General features: G+C 42.1%; 1 protein-coding gene across 2 annotated transcripts in view; it reads right to left on the bottom strand.

Annotated features, from left to right (window-relative positions):
• Positions 1-18,618, bottom strand: part of LOC106582217 (TSC22 domain family protein 1) — an 83,519-nt gene that overhangs the window by 4,085 nt on the left and 60,816 nt on the right. Inside the window, exon 1 of one of the 2 annotated variants that reach the window (XM_045704686.2) lies at positions 13,592-13,882. The exons of the other annotated variant lie outside the window; for it this stretch is intronic. Coding sequence (XP_045560642.1) covers positions 13,592-13,677 — 86 coding nt within the window. The 5' untranslated portion in view covers positions 13,678-13,882. Of the gene's footprint in view, positions 1-13,591; positions 13,883-18,618 lie in introns of those variants that run through there. 2 annotated transcript variants of the gene reach the window in all.

Genomic DNA, 18,618 nt, shown 5'->3' with positions numbered 1-18,618 from the left:
AAGGGATGTTTACTTGTCGAGAATTTGGCTACCAACAATTGGCTGAATACCATGAATTACTGGCAACCACAACACGAGAAAGGTGACAATAAACGGATGTATTTTGTGCATTTACAACAACCAAAATGACTGTAAACCCGATGAAAGTAGATATTATAAACAAAAACTAAGAAGTCATTCACATATAGTAGAAAATAACCTTTCAAGACCCTTGCAGGTGCAAAAACAAAAAAAAGACTTCAATGTTAACATACCACCCCCTGGCGGTTACTATGAGAACAAGAGTCCCACACAAGACAAGGATCAAATCAAATTTTGTCACGAGCTGAATAGAACAGGTGTAGACTTTACTGTGAAATGGTTACTCATGAGCCCTTTCCCAACAATGCAGAGTTAAAATGTATGAAAAGGATGACACTCCAGTGACAGTCCACACAGGGTTTACTCCAACCAATTAAGAAAATACCCAATAACAACAAGTAAACAGATTCATTCAGATCTCTTCCAGCACAAGTTGTGTATGTGTGCCTGGGACACAGGATTGCCAGACTAACTATAGATGAGTCAGACACTAACCCAATCACGTGAGGGAAGCCCTCCATCCATCATGCCTCAAATTACTGAGACAAGCCAGAGACGCATGTGCTACATTTTTTAGTGCTTCAGAAATTAGGAGAAGAGATGCCGTGCGTCAGTCTCCAAACAAAAACAATGTAGCCTCACAAAAGACCTATTGACTGTGAGCAAAACACTAAGAAGTGGGTAAGTGACTTGACTGGCAAGATGGATAGTGGATAATTTTATAAATGTTCTGGAAAAGACAATGCTAGAAAAACTTAGAAACTGAACCAGTGTTTTCCAAACATCTCATTGAGCACCCTGAGCCTGTATACTTATTTTCTGTATTCCAGAACTAGCAAAGTTGATCCAAAGTGGTCACCTAATCGTCAATCACATCATTCGATAAATTAGGGATTTTTTTCTGGAACAAAAAGGGGCTTAGGTGGCAGGGGGTGGCTGAATTTTACAGAACATTTCTCCAAGGAGCTGAGATAAATAAATAAAAATCTGTTTTTAAGCAAATTACCTGCAATTGTACACATTTTGCCATACAGCTGAGAGAAAATGTTGTAATTTTAAAACATTTCATGCAATTCTACAAAACGGAGCTGAGAGAACGTTTTGCCGTTTTAAATCAAATTTTTGTTCCTCTGCTCACTTCCTCGTATTTACAGACTCAGAAACTATGTTATAGGTTAGTGCCTGTGGCTTCTCCCTGACCCCAAGCTATAGCTAGCCTTTAGATATTTTCAGTCTGAAGTAAGAGATGTCCATTAACTCAATTAAGGGGTTGGTTTTAAATAGCACTTGTTCAGATGCTCCAAGCACTTTTTATTGTATGGGGCAAAGAAACACACCTCAGTGTAGCAAGCAACTGGGTGATGTCATGGTATCCATAATAAAACTGGTTGTTTGGATCCTGGATGCTGATTGGACAAGCAGTGTTTCAAGCCTTGGTGTATTGGCCATCACAGACACACCTATGCCTGCTAACAGTTCCATCTGAAAATTATCACTGCGCCTCCATAAGAATATCATGTTAATGTTGCTGTCCCAATCATCTCTTGTAATTATCACAACTCGCACATTATTTCCCCTTACTTCCTGCCTAGCATTTAGTTTGGTACAGCGGAGGTTAATATAAGCCTCGCTTATCTGCCTGTCCGACCTCAGAAACAATGTTTCACTTTTGAATTTAGATGTCTGTAGTATCATACATGGAGTGAACGGTGCCAGACAACTTTTTCTGAGTCAATCGAAATCACACATCGTCATTATTATGGGACATACCCGAATAAATGCCAACAGAAAAAAAACAATCAAACGGAAATGTAGCTAGAGTATAAGTATACCGACATCCCAGGTTCAATTTTTGACGTGACTGAGTTAGCGGAATTTGGCTGGCTAGCAAGCAAGTGACAAGAACGATATCTAGCCTGCATACCATTTTGTTTAGAACGGGCGACCAGTCCTTTTGCACAGCAACAATGCAAAAATAATTAGCGACTGGGTCGCTAATTAGCAACATGACCAAAAGAACTAACGAGCAGATTTTTGTGTCTGTACTATATCTTCTGGTGAAAGAATTAAATGTTATTAGCTAATTTACTTATCAAAATAACATTTTAATGAAAATATGCAATTCATTGTTCTTCAATATGTTGGTAACAGTTCTATAAAAGCAATAAGGCTATCACATTGGGCTGAATAACGTCATTTACCTGTGATTGTATTGATGATACAGCATTGCCTCTTGTGCCTTATTGCTTAACTTCATTGGGATAGGGGGCAGTATTTTCATGTTCGGATGAAAAGCGTGCCCAGAGTAAACTGCCTGTTACTCAAGCCCAGAAGCTAATATATGCATATTATTAGTAGATTTGGATAGAAAACACTGACGTTTCTAAAACTGTTTGAATGATGTCTGTGAGTATAACAGAACTCATATTGCAGGCGAAAACCTGAGAAAAATCCAACCAGGAAGTGGGAAATCTGAGGTTTGTAGTTTTTCAAGTGATTGCCTATCCAATATACAGTGTCTGTGGGGTCATATTGCACATCCTAAGGCTTCCACTAGATGTCAACAGTTTTTAGAACGTCGTTTCAGGCTTCTACTGTGAAGGGGGAGAGAATAAGAGCTGTTTGAACCAGGTGTCTGGCAGAATGCCATGAGCTAAGTCACGCGCACGGCCGTGAGCTGCGTTCCTTTTCATTTCTAAAGACAAAGGAATTGTCTGGTTGGAATATTATTGAAGATTTATGATAAAAACATCCTAAAGATTGATTCTATACATCGTTTGACATGTTTCTACGAACTGTAATAGACTTTTTTGACTTTTCGTCTGGACTTGCGCGTGTCTTGTGAATTTCGATTGGTGAACTAAATGCGCTAACAAAAAGGAGGTATTTGGACATAAAGATGAACTTTATCGAACATTTATTGTGGAACTGGGAGTCTTGAGTGCATTCTGCCGAAAATCAGCAAAGGTAAGTGAAGATTTATAACGCTGTTTATGACTTTTGTTGACTCCACAACTTGGCGGGTAACTGTATAGCTTGCTTGATGGCTGAGCGCTGTACTCAGAATATTGAAAAATGTGCTTTCACCGTAAAGCTGTTTTGAAATCTGACAAAGCGGTTGCATTAAGGAGAAGTTTATCTTTAATCCTATGCAAAACACTCATATCTTTAATCAAAGTTTATGATGTGTATTTCTGTAAATTGATGTGCTCATTCACCGGATGTTTTGGAGGCAAAACATCTCTGAACATTACGCGCCAATGTAAAATGTTTTTTTTTTGGATATAAATATGAACTTTATCGAACAAAACATACATGTATTGTGTAACATTGAGTTCTGGGAGTGTCATCTGAAGAAGATCGTCAAAGGTTAGTGATTCATTTTAACTGTATTTCTGGTTTTTGTGACGTCTCTCCTTGCTTGGAAAATGGCTGTGTGGTTTTTCTTGTCTAGGCGCTGTCCTAACAATCTAATGGTATGCTTTCGACGTAAAGCCGTTTTGAAATCGGACACTGTGGTTGGATTAACGAGAAGTTTATCTTTAAAATGGTGTATAATACTTCTATGTTTGAGAAATTAGAATTATGAGATTTTTGTTGTTTTGAATTTGGCGCCCTGCTATTTCACTGGCTGTTGGCGAGGGGTTCTGCTAGCGGAACGGGTTTACTTAACCTGGGGCAACAGGTTAATTTTACGACAGAGAAAGCTCATCACACATCAGCCATTATAGGATAATATCTGTTCATTGCTGCTGATACAGTGGATTCTTAACCTCTCTGGGCCAGTGGGACGCTTGCAACTCAACAGCCAGTGTAATCCCGTGGCGCGATATTCAAATACCTTAGAAATGCTATTACTTCAATTTCTCAAACATATGACTATTTTACACCATTTTAAAGACAAGACTCTCGTTAATCTAACCACACAGTCCAATTTAAAAAAGGCTTTACAACGCAAGCAAAACATTAGATTATGTCAGCAGAGTACCCAGCCAGAAATAATCAGACACCCATTTTTCAAGCTAGCATATAATGTCACATAAACCCAAACCACAGCTAAATGCAGCACTAACCTTTGATGATCTTCATCAGATGACAATCCTAGGACATTATGTTATACAATACATGCATGTTTTGTTCAGTCAAGTTCATATTTATATCAAAAACCAGCTTTTTACATTAGCATGTGACTAGCATGTGACTAGCATTCCCACCGAACACTTCCGGTGAATTTACTAAATTACTCACGATAAACGTTCACAAAAAACATAAATTATTTTAAGAATTATAGATACAGAACTCCTTTATGCACTCGCTATGTCCGATTTTAAAATAGCTTTTCGGTGAAAGCACATTTTGCAATATTCTGAGTAGATAGCCCGGCCATCACAGGCTAGCTATTTTGACACCCACCAAGTGTGGTAATCACCAAACTCCGATTTACTATTAGAAAAGTTTGATTACCTTTGCTGTTCTTCGTCAGAATGCACTCCCAGGACTTCTACTTCAATAACAAATGTTGGTTTGGTTCCAAATAATCCATAGTTATATCCAAATAGCGGCGTTTTGTTCGTGCGTTCAAGACACTATCCGAAGGGTAAAGAAGGGTGACGCGCCCGATGCGTTTCGTGACAAAAAAATTCAAAATATTCCATTAGCGTACTTCGAAGCATGTCAAACGCTGTTTAAAATCAATTTTTATGCTATTTTTCTCGTAAAAAAGCGATAATATTCCGACCGGGAGTCGTTGTTTTCGTTCAAAGAGAGAGAAAGTAAACATGGTGTCGGCTCGTGCACGCGCCTCCAGTCTCATTGTCCTCAGATCGACCACTATCCAAATGCACTAATGTTTTTCAGCCATGGCCTGCAAAGCCACCATTCATCGTTCTGGCGCCTTCTGAGAGCCTATGGGAGTGTTAGAAAATGTCACGTTATGCCAGAGATCCCCTGTTTTGGTTAGAGATGATCAAGAAGGCCAAGATAGTCAGAGAGAGCGCTTCCTGTTTGGAATCTTCTCAGGTTTTGGCCTGCCAAATGAGTTCTGTTATACTCACAGACACCATTCAAACAGTTTTAGAAACTTTAGGGTGTTTTCTATCCAAATCAAACAATTGCAATATGCATATTCTAGTTAATGGGCAGGAGTAGTAACCAGATTAAATCGGGTACGTTTTTTATCCGGACGTGCAAATACTGCCCCCTATCCCCAACAGGTTAACTACACCAAACTATATATAGAAATATATATAGTTTATTAGGTACACCACCCCGTTCACGAAAATGGTTCTCTCCTACAGACAGTGAGTCAGGTGGACATGGCTTGCTATATAAAGTAGACCGACAGGCATTGAGGCATTCAGTTATTGTTCGATTGAACGTTAGAATGGGCAAAACGAGTGACCTAAGCAACTTTGAGCGTTGTATGATTGTTGGTGCCAGGCGGGCCGAATCCAGCATCTCTCGCAAACGACCGGTCTCCTGGGCTTTTCACGCACAACAGTGTTTAGGATTTACAAACAAAAAACATCCTGTCAGCGGCAGTCCTGTAGGCAAAAACAGCTCGTTGATGAGAGGTCGAAGGAGAATGGCAAGAATCGTGCAAGCCACAAACAGGCAAATAACGGCACAGTACAACAGTAGTGTGCAGAATGGCATCTCAGGAAACACACAACTCGTCAGTCTTTGTCATGAATGGGCTATTGCGGCAGACGACCACACTGGGTTCAACTCCTATCAGCTAAAAACAAGAAAAAGCTGCTCCAGTGGGCACATGATCACCAACACTGGACAATTGAGGAGTTGAAAAACATTGCCTGGTCCGACGAATCCCGGTTCTTGTTGCGTCAGGACTCGACGTAAGCTGTATGATTCCATGGCCCCACCCTGCCTGGTGTCAATGGTACAGGCTGGAGGCAGTGGTATGGGGAATGTTTTCCTGGCACACGTTAGGTCCCTGGAAACCAATTGAGTAACATTTCCATGCCTCAAAGAATTCAGGCTGTGTTGGAGGCAAAGGTGGGTTCGACCTGGTACCAGATGGGTGTACCTCAAACTGGCCACTGAATGCAAGTAAAATAAATATACTTTTTCTTGTTATATAACTTCAGTACTAGGATGTACAGAATACACATGGACCCGCATTGCTCGTCACAGAAGTTACAGTAAAGGCCTAACGGTTGTCTTTAAATATGACATTTGTGGTAATCCATCTACAGTAACTGTCAGTAAAATAGCCTGGAGTTAGTCAAAGAAAAAGCTTCTGTTCGTTTGCTAAAAGTTTTGGCTGAGAAAATGATTGAGTGAACCATACAACTGTTTCTATATTCATTTGAATGGAAACCAAATTATAAAACGACAATGATGTGGATGAGCATTCTGGCTGGCCTACATATGTGCAGCAGACAAGGCCTTCAAGGCTTGAGTGTTGCCATCTTAACAATACTGGGGGGAAGAATAATTAAGTAATTTTTAGAACAATTGTTTTACAGACAGATTATTTCAAATATAATTCACTGTATCACAATTCCAGTGGGTCAGAAGTTTACAAACATTAAGTTGACTGTGCCTTTAAACATCTTGGAAAATTCCAGAAAAAGATGTCATGGCTTTAGAAAGTTCTGATAGGCTAATTTACATCATTTGAGTCAAATGGAGGTGTACCTGTGGATGTATTTCAAGGCCTCAAACTCCGTGCCTCTTTGCCTGACATTATGGGAAAATCAAAAGACATCAGCCAAGACCTCAGAAAAAAAAATTGACCTCCACAAGTCTGGTTCATCCCTGGGAGCTATTTCCAAACGCCTGAAGGTACCACGTTCTTCTGTACAAACAATAGTACGCAAGTATAAACACCATGGGACCACGCAGCCGTCATACCGCTCAGGAAGGAGACGTGTTCTGTCTCCTAGAGATGAACGTACTTTGGTGCGAAAAGTGCAAATCAATCCCAGAACAACAGCAAAGGACCTTGTGAAGATGCTGGAAAAAACAGGTACAAAAGTATCTATATCCACAGAAAACAAGTCCTATATCGACCTAACCTGAAAGGCCGCTCAGCAAAGAAGAAGCCACTGCTCCAAAACCGCCATAAAAAAGCCAGACTACGGTTGGGGACAAAGATCATACTTTTTGGAGAAATGTCCTCTGGTCTGATAAAACAGAAATAGAACTGTTTGGCCATAATGACCATCGTTATGTTTGGAGGAAAAAGCAGGAGTCTTGCAAGCCGAAGAACACCATCCCAACCGTGAAGCACAGGGGTGGCAGCATCATGTTGTGGGGGTGCTTTGCTGTAGGAGGGACTGGTGCACTTCACAAAATAGATGGCATCATGAGGCAGGAAAATGATGTCGATATATTGAAGCAACATCTCAAGACATCAGTCAGGAAGTTAAAGCTTGGTCGCAAATGTGTCTTCCAAATGGACAATGACCCCAAGCATACTTCCAAAGCTGTGGCAAATTGGCTTAAGGACAACAAAGTCAATGTATTGAAGTGGCCATCACAAAGCCCTGACCTCAATCCCATAGAACATTTGTGGGCAGAACTGAAAAGGCTTGTACGAGCAAGGAGGCCTTCAAACCTCAGTTACACCAGCTCTGTCAGGAGGAATGGGCCAAAATTCACCCAACTTATTGTGGGAAGTTTGTGGAAAGCTACCCGAAACGTTTGACACAAGCTAAACAATTTAAAGGCAATGCTACCAAATACTAATTGAGTGTATGTAAACGTCTGACCCACTGGGAATGTGATGAAATAAATAAAAGCTGAAATAAATCTTTCTCTCTACTATTATTCTGACATTTCACAATCTTAAAATAAAGTGGTGATCCTAACTGACCTAAAACAGGCAATTTTTACTGGGATTAAATGTCAGGAATTGTGAAAACTGAGTTTAAATGCATTTGGCTAAGGTGTATGTAAACGTCAGACTTCAACTGCACCTCAAAAACACACATTACCCCTACATGCAGCCATAACACTTCTCATACATAGATTCCATTCACACCTCAAGTGAACCCACCTCTCACATTCCACACACAAGAAATCTGACATCGCTGTGTATAGGCTGAGCTGGGGTGATTTATGCGTGCCCTCTTTTACACACCCTACCTGGTAGGAAAGGAGGGAGAGAGGAAAGGTGGCGTACAGGGAGGGAAAGAGGGAAGAGGCTGCTATTGAAGAATGGTCAATCCTTCCAGCAAGGTGTAGGGATTAATACCAAACAGAGACAGAGTTACAGGCACACTAGAGCCAGAGCATATCATTTTAACAGTATTATTTCAACCCCAGTGTGGAAATATATATACAGAAACCAGGACAATCAAGTTTTTGACTGCACTAAGATCCAATACTAAATGTACAAAATAGGCTACTACATAGTAAGGGCTACTACATAGTAAGGCCACCATTTCATCCAGTTATTCACAGATCACATCACATTTTATTTGTCACGTGCCGAATACAACAGTGAAATGCTTACTTAAAAGCCCTTAAGCAACAATGCAGTTAAGAAAATACCCAAAACAAATATTTAAAGAGCAGCAGTAATATAACAATAGCAGGGCTATATACACAGTGGGTACCGGTACAGAGTTGATGTGTGGGGGCACCGGTGTTGAGGTAATTGAGGTAATAAACTCAGCAAAAAAAGAAACGTCCCTTTTTCAGGACCCTAATTCGTAAAAATCCAAATAACTTCACAGATCTTCATTGTAAAGGGTTTAAACACTGTTTCCCATGCTTGTTCAATGAACCATAAACAATTAATGAACATGCACCTGTGGAACAGTCGTTAAGACACTAACAGCTTACAGACGGTAGGCAATTAAGGTCACAGTTATGAAAATGTAGGACAGTAAAGAAGCCTTTCTACTGACTGAAAAACACCAAAAGACAGATGCCCAGGGTCCCTATTCATCTGCGTGAACGTGCCTTAGGCATGCTGCAAGGAGGCATGAGGACTGCAGATGTGGCCAGGGCAATAAATTGCAATGTCCGTACTGTGAGACGCCAAAGACAGCGCTACAGAGAGACAGGACGGACAGCTGATAGTCCACACAGTGGCAGACCACATGTAACAACATCTGCACAGGATCGGTACATCCAAACATCACACCTGCGGGACAGGTACAGGATGAAACAACAAGTACTGCCCGAGTTACACCAGGAATGCACAATTCCCTCCATCAGTGCTCAGACTGTCCGCAGTAGGCTGAGAGAGGCTGGACTGAGGGCTTGTAGGCATGTTGTAAGGCAGGTCCTCACCAGACATCACCGGCAACAACGTTGCCTATGGGCACAAACCCACCGTCGCTGGACCAGACAGGACTGGCAAAAAGTGCTGTTCACTGACGAGTCACGGTTTTGTCTCACCAGGGGTGATGGTCGGATTCGCATTTATCATCAAAGGAATGAGCATTAAACCGAGGACTGTACTCTGGAGCGGGATCGATTTGGAGGTGGAGGGTCCGTCATGGTCTGGGGGCGGTGTGTCATCATCGGACTGAGCTTGTTGTCATTGCAGGCAATCTCAACGCTTTGCGTTACAGGGAAGACATCCTCCTCTCTCATATGGTACCCTTCCTGCAGGATCATCCTGACATGACCCTCCAGCATGACAATGCCACCAGCCATACTGCTCGTTCTGTGCGTGATTTCCTGCAAGACAGGAATGTCAGTGTTCTGCCATGGCCAGCAAAGAGCCCAGATCTCAATCCCATTGAGCATGTCTGGGACCTGTTGGATCGGAGGGTGAGGGCCATTCCCCCTAGAAATGTCCGGAAACTTGCAGGTGCCTTGGTGGAAGAGTGGGGTAACATCTCACAGCAAGAACTGGCAAATCTGGTGCAGTCTATGAGGAGATGCACTGCCGTACTTAATGCAGCTGGTGGCCACACAAGATACTGACTGTTACTATTGATTTTGATGCCCCTTTTGTTCAGGGACACATTAATCCATTTCTGTTAGTCACATGTCTGTGGAACTTGTTCAGTTTATGTCTCAGTTGTTGAATCTTGTTATGTTCATACAAATATTTACACGTTAAGTTTGCTGAAAATAAACACAGTTGACAGTGAGAGGACGTTTCTTTTTTTGCTGAGTTTATGTACATGTAGGTAGAGCTATTAAAGTGACTATGCATACGTAATAACAGAGTAGCAGCAGCGCGGGGGGGCAATGCAAATAGTCTGGGTAGCCATTTGACTAGATGTTCAGGAGTCTTATGGCTTGGGGGTAGAAGCTGTTTAGAAGCCTCTTGGCCCTAGACTCGGCGCTCCGGTACCGCTTGCCATGCGGTAGCAGAGAGAACAGTCTATGACTAGGGTGGCTGGAGTCTGACAATTTTTAGGGCCTTCCTCTGACACTGCTTGGTATAGAGGTCCTGGATGGCAGGAAGCTTGGCCGGTGATGTACTGGGCTGTACGCACTACTCTCTGTAGTACCTTGCGGTCGGAGGCTGAGCAGTTGCCTTACCGGGCAGTGATGCAACCCGTCAGGATGCTCTCGATGGTGCAGCTGTAAAACCTTTTGAGGATCTGAGGACCCATGCCAAATCTTTTCAGTCTCCTGAGGGGGAATAGATTTTGTCGTGCCCTCTTCAGTCATAGGAAAGGCGTCCATCTTTACACACAATTCACAAAACGTTATCTAGTTCTGCAGAACTTGGCTTGTGTTTAGCCTGAGGTGCTCAGTACTGTACTGAGTCCATCCATCCTAATTACAGCAGCACTGTTCCCACTGAGGCCCTGCAGTTAAGTAAGAGGCTCAATGCCCTGTTCTCTCTTCCTGTCCTCTTTGACTGGAGGTGGCTTTAACCTATTACACAGGCCCAAATATATACCTGGGAAGTGCACAGTCTGACCTCAGTCCACACACACACACACACACACACACACCACAGCTACTTAGCCCTGAGCTATACTGGGCTCCATTCATAAAGCACTAGGGCCATACTAGGACAGGCTTCCAGGAAGCTGTGCTTAACCAATGTTCTGTTCCCTCTCAGTGTCACTGACCTGTAGGTCCCCAGCCAATGACAAGCAACATATAACGGAGGTCGGCGGTGACTATCTGGTCAACAGCATTTTCCAATCACAGAAGTGCTTTTTTCTACCTGGGGCAGCAGGTAGCCTAGTGGTTAGAGCGTTGGGCCGGAAGGGTTGCTGGATCGAATCCCCGAGCTGACAAGGTAAAAATCTGTCGTTCTGCCCCTGAACAAGGCAGTTAACTCACTGTTCCCTGGTAGGTCGTCATTGTAAATAAGAATTTGTTCTTAACTGACTTGCCAGATCAGATCCTTAAATAAAGGTAAAAAAATACAGTTGAAGTCGGAAGTTTACATACACTTAGGTTGGAGTCATTAAAACCGTTTTTCAACCACTCCACAAATTTCTTGTTAACAAACTATAGTTTTGGCAAGTCGGTTAGGACATCTACTTTGTGCATGACACAAGTAATTTTTCTAACAATTGTTTAAAGACAAATTATTTCACTTAAAATTCACTGTATCACAATTCCAGTGGGTCAGAAGTTTACATACACCAAGTTGACTGTGCCTTTAAACAGCTTGGAAAATTCCAGAAAATGATGTCATGGCTTTAGAAGCTTCTGATAGGCTAATTGACATAATTTGAGTCAATTGGAGGTGTACCTGTGGATGTATTTCAAGGCCTACCTTCAAACTCAGTGCTTCTTTGCTTGACATCATGGGAAAACCAAAAGAAAACAGACAAGACCTCAGAAAAAAGATTGTAGACCACAAGTCTGGTTCATCCCTGGGAGCAATTTCCAAACGCCCGAAGGTACCACGTTCATCTGTACAAACAATAGTACACAAGTATAAACACCATGGGACCACGCAGCCATCATACCGCTCAGGAAGGAGACGCATTCGGTCTCCTAGAGATGAACATACTTTGGTGCGAAAAGTGCAAATCAATCCCAGAACAACAGCAAAGGACCTTGTGAAGTTGCTGGAGGAAACAGGTACAAAAGTCTATATCCACAGTAAAACGAGTCCTATATCGACATAACCTGAAAGGCCGCTCAGCAAGGAAGAAGCCACTGCTCCAAAACCGCCATAAAAAAGCCAGACTACGTTTTGCAACTGCACATGGGGACAAAGATCATACTTTCTGTAGAAATATCCTCTGGTCTGATGAAACAAAAATAGAACTGTTTGGCCATAATGACCATCGTTATGTTTAGAGGAAAAAACGGGAGGCTTGCAAGCCGAAGAACACCATTCCAACCGTGAAGCACGGGGGTGGCAGCATCATGTTGTGGGGGTGCTTTGCTGCAGGAGGGACTGGTGCACTTCACAAAATAGATGACATCATGAGGCAAGAAAATGATGTGGATATATTTAAGCAACATCTCAAGACATCAGTCAGGAAGTTAAAGCTTGGTCGCAAATGGGTCTTCCAAATGGACAATGACCCCAAGCATTCTTCCAAAGTTGTGGCAAAATGGCTTAAATGTCAGGAATTGTGAAAAACTGAGTTTAAATGTATTTGGCTAAGGTGTATGTAAACTTCCGACTTAAACTGTATATAAAATAAACCCTACCCTTAACTCCAAAAATATATATAATAAAGAAATTATAAGCAGTTAATGTCCCAGACAAGGCTTACTTACTAATTTAGTTAATGTACTTGCACACCAATTCTGACAATATTGCTTCTCTTGTCCATTCAATGTGATGGTAGATAATGTTAAACCCATATCTAAGATAAGCTAACCTACATTTTGACTATGTACTTTGTGCCATATTGCTGTATCGTATATGGTTAGGTAGGAGACCTACTGAAGACACAGTAAGGATCTGATCTGGCCCCAATCCAATACACTCACCTACATCATGCATGCAACAATTACATACTGACCAATACCATGGAACCAGCAGGCAACAACTAAGCAACCATCACAAACTGTCAACTGAAAAATAGTGACATCATCAGTCCCCTAAACCATGCAACTACTAAAACAACTGAACAGGCACACAACTATCAACACACAAAAGCATACACAATATATGCCCTGCTTAAGTTAATTTTGTTCTGTAAAAAACAAGACAAACAAATAACCCTTACCCTACATAATCTTTACTATGTACCATGCATAACGATTTTTTCATAACATTATCATAGTCAATTTTTTAATACTGACATGCGCACATTCCAATTTTACAACTGTATTAAATCTAATCACTATCCATGTTTCAAATGAAACAAGTAATACCAATCGTTAAACAAATGGTTAGACTGACAAAGCCAAGAGCAATAGAGACAATGCAGCTTAGTGTCTTCCTTCCGTTGGCTTGTTTCCAGACTCCTGTACAGTTAGAGCAGACAGAGTCTATACCTCTTCAGTGACAGTATTAAGAGACTAACCCTGTTAGCAGACACGGTAGACAAAGAGACTAGGTAAGTATTGTCAACAGTAGACTAGCTCCAGTAAGGGAGGACTAAGTCAGCATTGTTTATCTCCAGTATGAGTCTTCGTTTACCTCTTGAGGTGTTGCTCTAGTTCCCTGAACAACAGCTTCATGGCCATCTCGTCCCGGCTTTGCACCCGGACCACCAGCTCTCTCATCGGGCTGTCCGTCAACTCTCCTCCAATAGAATCCGATATATTCCTATTTTCTAGTCCCTCGGTCCCTTTCTCTCTCTTAAAATCACTGTATATTCCTTATCAGTTCCACCAGTCTGGAGAGCATTGGTGGAGATGTGGGGACAAGCCAGGGCTGTGTATGTATGTCTCTAGCCTCTGTGTGCTTCTCCAAGGCAGGCGAACTAGCGACTGATTGAGCAAAAACAAGAGTAGGGCACCTATGACATCACAGTCCTGCGTGCAGTCATGTGACCTAGTGTTACATAAACCATCAAAACAGATTAGCTTCTTCCCTGATGAGCACTTCTCCTCCTCCTATCCTCCCCTTTCCCTCTCTCCTCCCCGGTGAGCCCTGGGTCTACTACCCTCCAACAGACAAGAGAGGTGGTTACCATTCTCACTCTACTCCACCGTTATCCAAACATTCACCTCTTCTCACTCACCCTCTACCTTCCTCCAGGGTGGTTTTGGACCCCCCTCTGTGTTTAGGAGACCCCTGCCCCCCCAAAGGCAGGGTATGTCAGGAGGGCTGAGTCTGGCCCCTGTATTTGAGCCAGGTCTTATCCTGTCACTTCTCATCAACAGGGTGGGCTAATGGGGGGCTTAACGCCTGCACACACAGAAAGAGTACAACACACACACGCGTCTGCAAACTTAGTCAGCCAGCAGCCTGGGTTAGGGGAACAACAACACAGACAAGGACAAAGCAGAGGGATTTACCTGTTCAAATACACTGAGGCCTGAGTCAGAGTGGGCTTTCTATTGTTCAGATGTCCAACTGGGGCAGTTTACATTAGCCTGAAGAATACGGACTTGACCCATGATGGGACAGCAACCTCTTTCACACGCAACTGACTACACACACTTAATAAGCCATCTAATAACTTATACCATATTGACTACGACACTTTATGTCTACAAGTGCTCTGATTGGTTGGTAAACTCAAGTGAAAGCCCACAGATGGTGATGGGGTGGAACACAGTATGTTATAGAGCAACATACTGTATTGTAATTGTGTTGCTGATTATGCCTGGTTGAATTAACCCTGAAGGGATTGATCCAGTCATATTCTATTGTTTGGTACATTTGGGATTTGGGAAATAGTGGGCTAAAGATGCTATCCCTGATCTGCCAGTCTGATCCCTACCATCTGTGTGTGTGTGTGTGTGTGTGTGTGTGTGTGTGTGTGTATGTGTATGTATGTATATGTCAACCCAACGTGTGTGAATGTGTAGCCTACTTCTTACACAACCACCAGTTTATAAATAGCAAGTCCTAAACCATTCACTGACTATGATGGTGATACCATTTATTTTGTGAAAGAGATTTGGAGAATGTCACTCAGCTTATACATGAAATAGAGGTAGAAAGGGAGAGGGAGAGACAGGTGCCATTTGAATATTTGGACTAAGAGCAGCAGGACACACAACAGAGCTGAGTCCTCCTCTCTCCAGCTCTCACTCTCAACAGAGAAGAATGGACCAGATACACCATCTCAGAGAGGCGGAGAGAGATAGAGGTGTATGAAATACATGGATCTTAGTACCCGTGCGATGCGTTGGGCTGACCGCACCAGCCTCTGGAGAGCACGGCAGTTGCGGACGGTGCAATTCTTTTATCAGGCGGTGATACAGCCTGACAGGATGCTCTGAATGGTGTAGAAATTTGTGAGGGTCCCACGGGCCTCCTGAGGTTGAAGAGGCGCTGTTGCATGAAGGCACCATTTCCGGTTGTCCGGTTGTCAGTGATGTGCACACAGAGGAATCTGAAGCTTGGACCCTCTCCACTGCGGCCCCGTCAATGTGGATGGGGTGTGCTCTCTCTGCTATCACCTGTAGTCCACAATCAGCCCCTTCATTTTGTTGACGTTGAGGGAGAGGTTATTTTCCTGGCACCCCTCCGCCAGGGCTCTCACCTCCTCCCTGTCTCATCATTATTGGTAATCAGGCCTACCACTATTGTCTCGCCATCACCCACTTGTCATTTTTGCAGATTGAAAATGTTTTGAGCTAGTATTACAGTAAGTCAATATTTATATTTAGGAATTAGCATGGCATTTAGCCAATTAATATAATGCACCTTTGGATTTTACCCTGGTCTCAAAAGCGAACGGTTAGAACGTTTGTAAAGTTAGGAGAGCTTGTTCCATGAAAGCAAAATTATAGCTGTCCTTTACAAAATTACCCTGTACATGTAAAAATGACCAAATACACGAACTGTTTAAAGCAAAACTACCAAAAACTATTTTCTTACTGTGAACCTGAACAACCTAAATAAAATCTGAATGAGTAAAAACGGTCAATTCCTAATGTAATAATCCGTTTTCTGACCGATGCAAGCTTAATTTGGATCGGTTTGGGCTCCCACGGACCGATGCAAATTGGTAAAATGTTACATTCCTATATTATAGTAATTCCCATATGTAACATGTGGTCAAGTGGATCCAATAGTTCATGAAAGGTTCAGATGGCGTTTTACAGCCCACCATTGAACAAATATCCCCAAACATTACTAAGAAACGTACAGGTTTACTAAGCTGAGTTCTCGAAGGTGCTCTGCTATGTGTATGTATGGTCTGATAGGGATCACTGGATAGTAGTGATGTGGGGGAGAAATCGATAGTTACATATCGTCATATTATTTTGGGATGATATTATATCGATATCTTACTCCAAGTATCGATTACAAAAAAAATTAAGATACAAATAATAAACTTGCTACTGTCGGTTTTTTATTTATTTAACCCTTATTTTACCAGGTAAGTTGACTGAGAACACATTCTCATTGACAGCAACGACAAGGGGAATAGTTACAGGGGAGAGGAGGTGGCGATGAATGAGCTGATTGTAAGATGGGGATGATTAGGTAGCGTAAGCTATTCGGCTGTACATGTGCAAAAACACCAGTATTTTTCATCCTATAGCATTTACTTCATCTTCTTTTTAAATATTGAGCCAACATGTTTACAGCACTTTTATTTACTTCACTAATCAAAACTCGTTTTCTCATGCTCTCTCATCTCTCTGCAACAGACATCTAGTGAACAATATGTTTGAAACATCAAATCGCAATATCGAGTTGCAATACATACAGAATCGTGAGAATCGCAATAAATATTGTATTGGCACCTACAGCTGAAGTTGGAAGTTTACATACACCTTAGCAAAATACATTTAAACTCAGTTTTTCACAATTCCTGACATTTAATCCCAGTAAAAAATCCATGTCTTAGGTCACTTAGGATCACCACTGTATTTTAAGAATGTGAAATGTCAGAATAATAGTAGAGAGAATGATTTATTTCAGCTTTTACTTTTAACATCACATTCCCAGTAGGTCAGAAGTTTAAATACACTCAATTAGTATTTGGTAGCATTGCCTTCAAATTGTTTAACTTGGGTCAAACATTTTGGGTAGCCTTCCACAAGCTTCCCGCAATAAGTTGGGTGAATTTTGGCCCATTCCTCCTAACAGAGCTGGTGTAACTGAGTCAGGTTTGTAGGCCTCCTTGCACGCACACCCTTTTTCAATTCTGCCCACAAATTTTCTAATGGGAATGAGGTCAGGGCTTTGTGATGGCCACTCCAATACCTTGACTTTGTTGTCCTTAAGCCATTTTGCCACAACTTGAAAGTATGCTTGGGGTCATTGTCCATTTGGAAGACTCCCCCTTTTTCCTCCAAACATAACGATGGTCATTATGGCCAAACAGTTCTATTTCTGTTTCATCAGACCAGAGAACATTTCTCCAAAAAGTACGATCATTCTCCCCATGTGCAGTTGCAAACCGTAGTCTGGCTTTTTTATGGCGGTTTTGGAGCAGTGGCTTCTTCCTTGCTGAGCGGCCTTTCAGGTTATGTTGATATAGGACTTGTTTTACTGTGGATATAGATACTTTTGCACCCGTTTCCTCCAGCATCTTCACGAGGTCCTTTGCTGTTGTTCTGGGATTGATTTGCACTTTTCACACACACCAAAGTACGTTCATCTCTAGGAGACAGAACGTGTTTACTTCCTGAGCAGGATGACGGCTGCATGGTCCCATGGTGTTTATAGTTGCGTACTATGTTTATACAGATGAACGCGGTACCTTCGGGCATTTGGAAATTGCTCCCAAGGATGAACCAGACTTGCGGGGGTCTTGGCTGATTTCTTTTGATTTTCCCATGATGTCAAGCAAAGAGGCACTGAGTTTGAAGGTAGGCCTTGAAATACATCCACAGGTACACCTCGAAATTATTCAAATGATGTCAATTAGCCTATCAGAAGCGTCTAAAGCCATGACAATTTTCTGGAATTTTCCAAGCTGTTTAAAGGCACAGTCAACTTAGTGTATGTAAACGTCTGACCCACTGGAATTGTGATACAGTGAATTATAAGTGAAATAATCTCTCTGTAAACAACTTTGGAAAAATTACTTGTGTCATGCACAAAGTAGATGTCCTAACCGACTTGCCAAAACTATAGTTAAGAAATTTGTGGAGTGGTTGAAAAACGAGTTTTAATGACTCCAACCTAAGTGTATGTAAACTTCCGACTTCAACTGTAAGCATCGTGACAATATTGTATCATGAGGTCCCTAGCAATTCTCAGCCCTATGAAAGGTGTCTGACAAAGTCGTGTGCTGATCTACACAGCAGTCATTACATAGATGGTGTGAGAAAAACAAAGGCTACAGGTATGACTAATGTGGAGTGAAACCTGGCATTAGCAGGTCTAACACACATAAAACACTCCCACACATCGTTCTGGGGCACGATGCACCGCTCAAAGACATTTTGAATACGCTCAAAGAGAAAGCTGCAGAAAGACTAGAGATTCTTACATGAACCATGAAGAGGGGCAAAAGACAGAATACAGAGAAAGCAGAGACAGAGAGAGAGGGGACAGAAAGGGAGAGGGAATGAGAGGGGGACAGAGAG

This window comes from Salmo salar, chromosome 21 (assembly GCF_965601325.2).
Source record: "Salmo salar chromosome 21, fSalSal1, whole genome shotgun sequence".
Taxonomy (NCBI): domain Eukaryota; kingdom Metazoa; phylum Chordata; class Actinopteri; order Salmoniformes; family Salmonidae; genus Salmo; species Salmo salar.
This window is presented reverse-complemented; position numbering and strand designations above follow the sequence as displayed.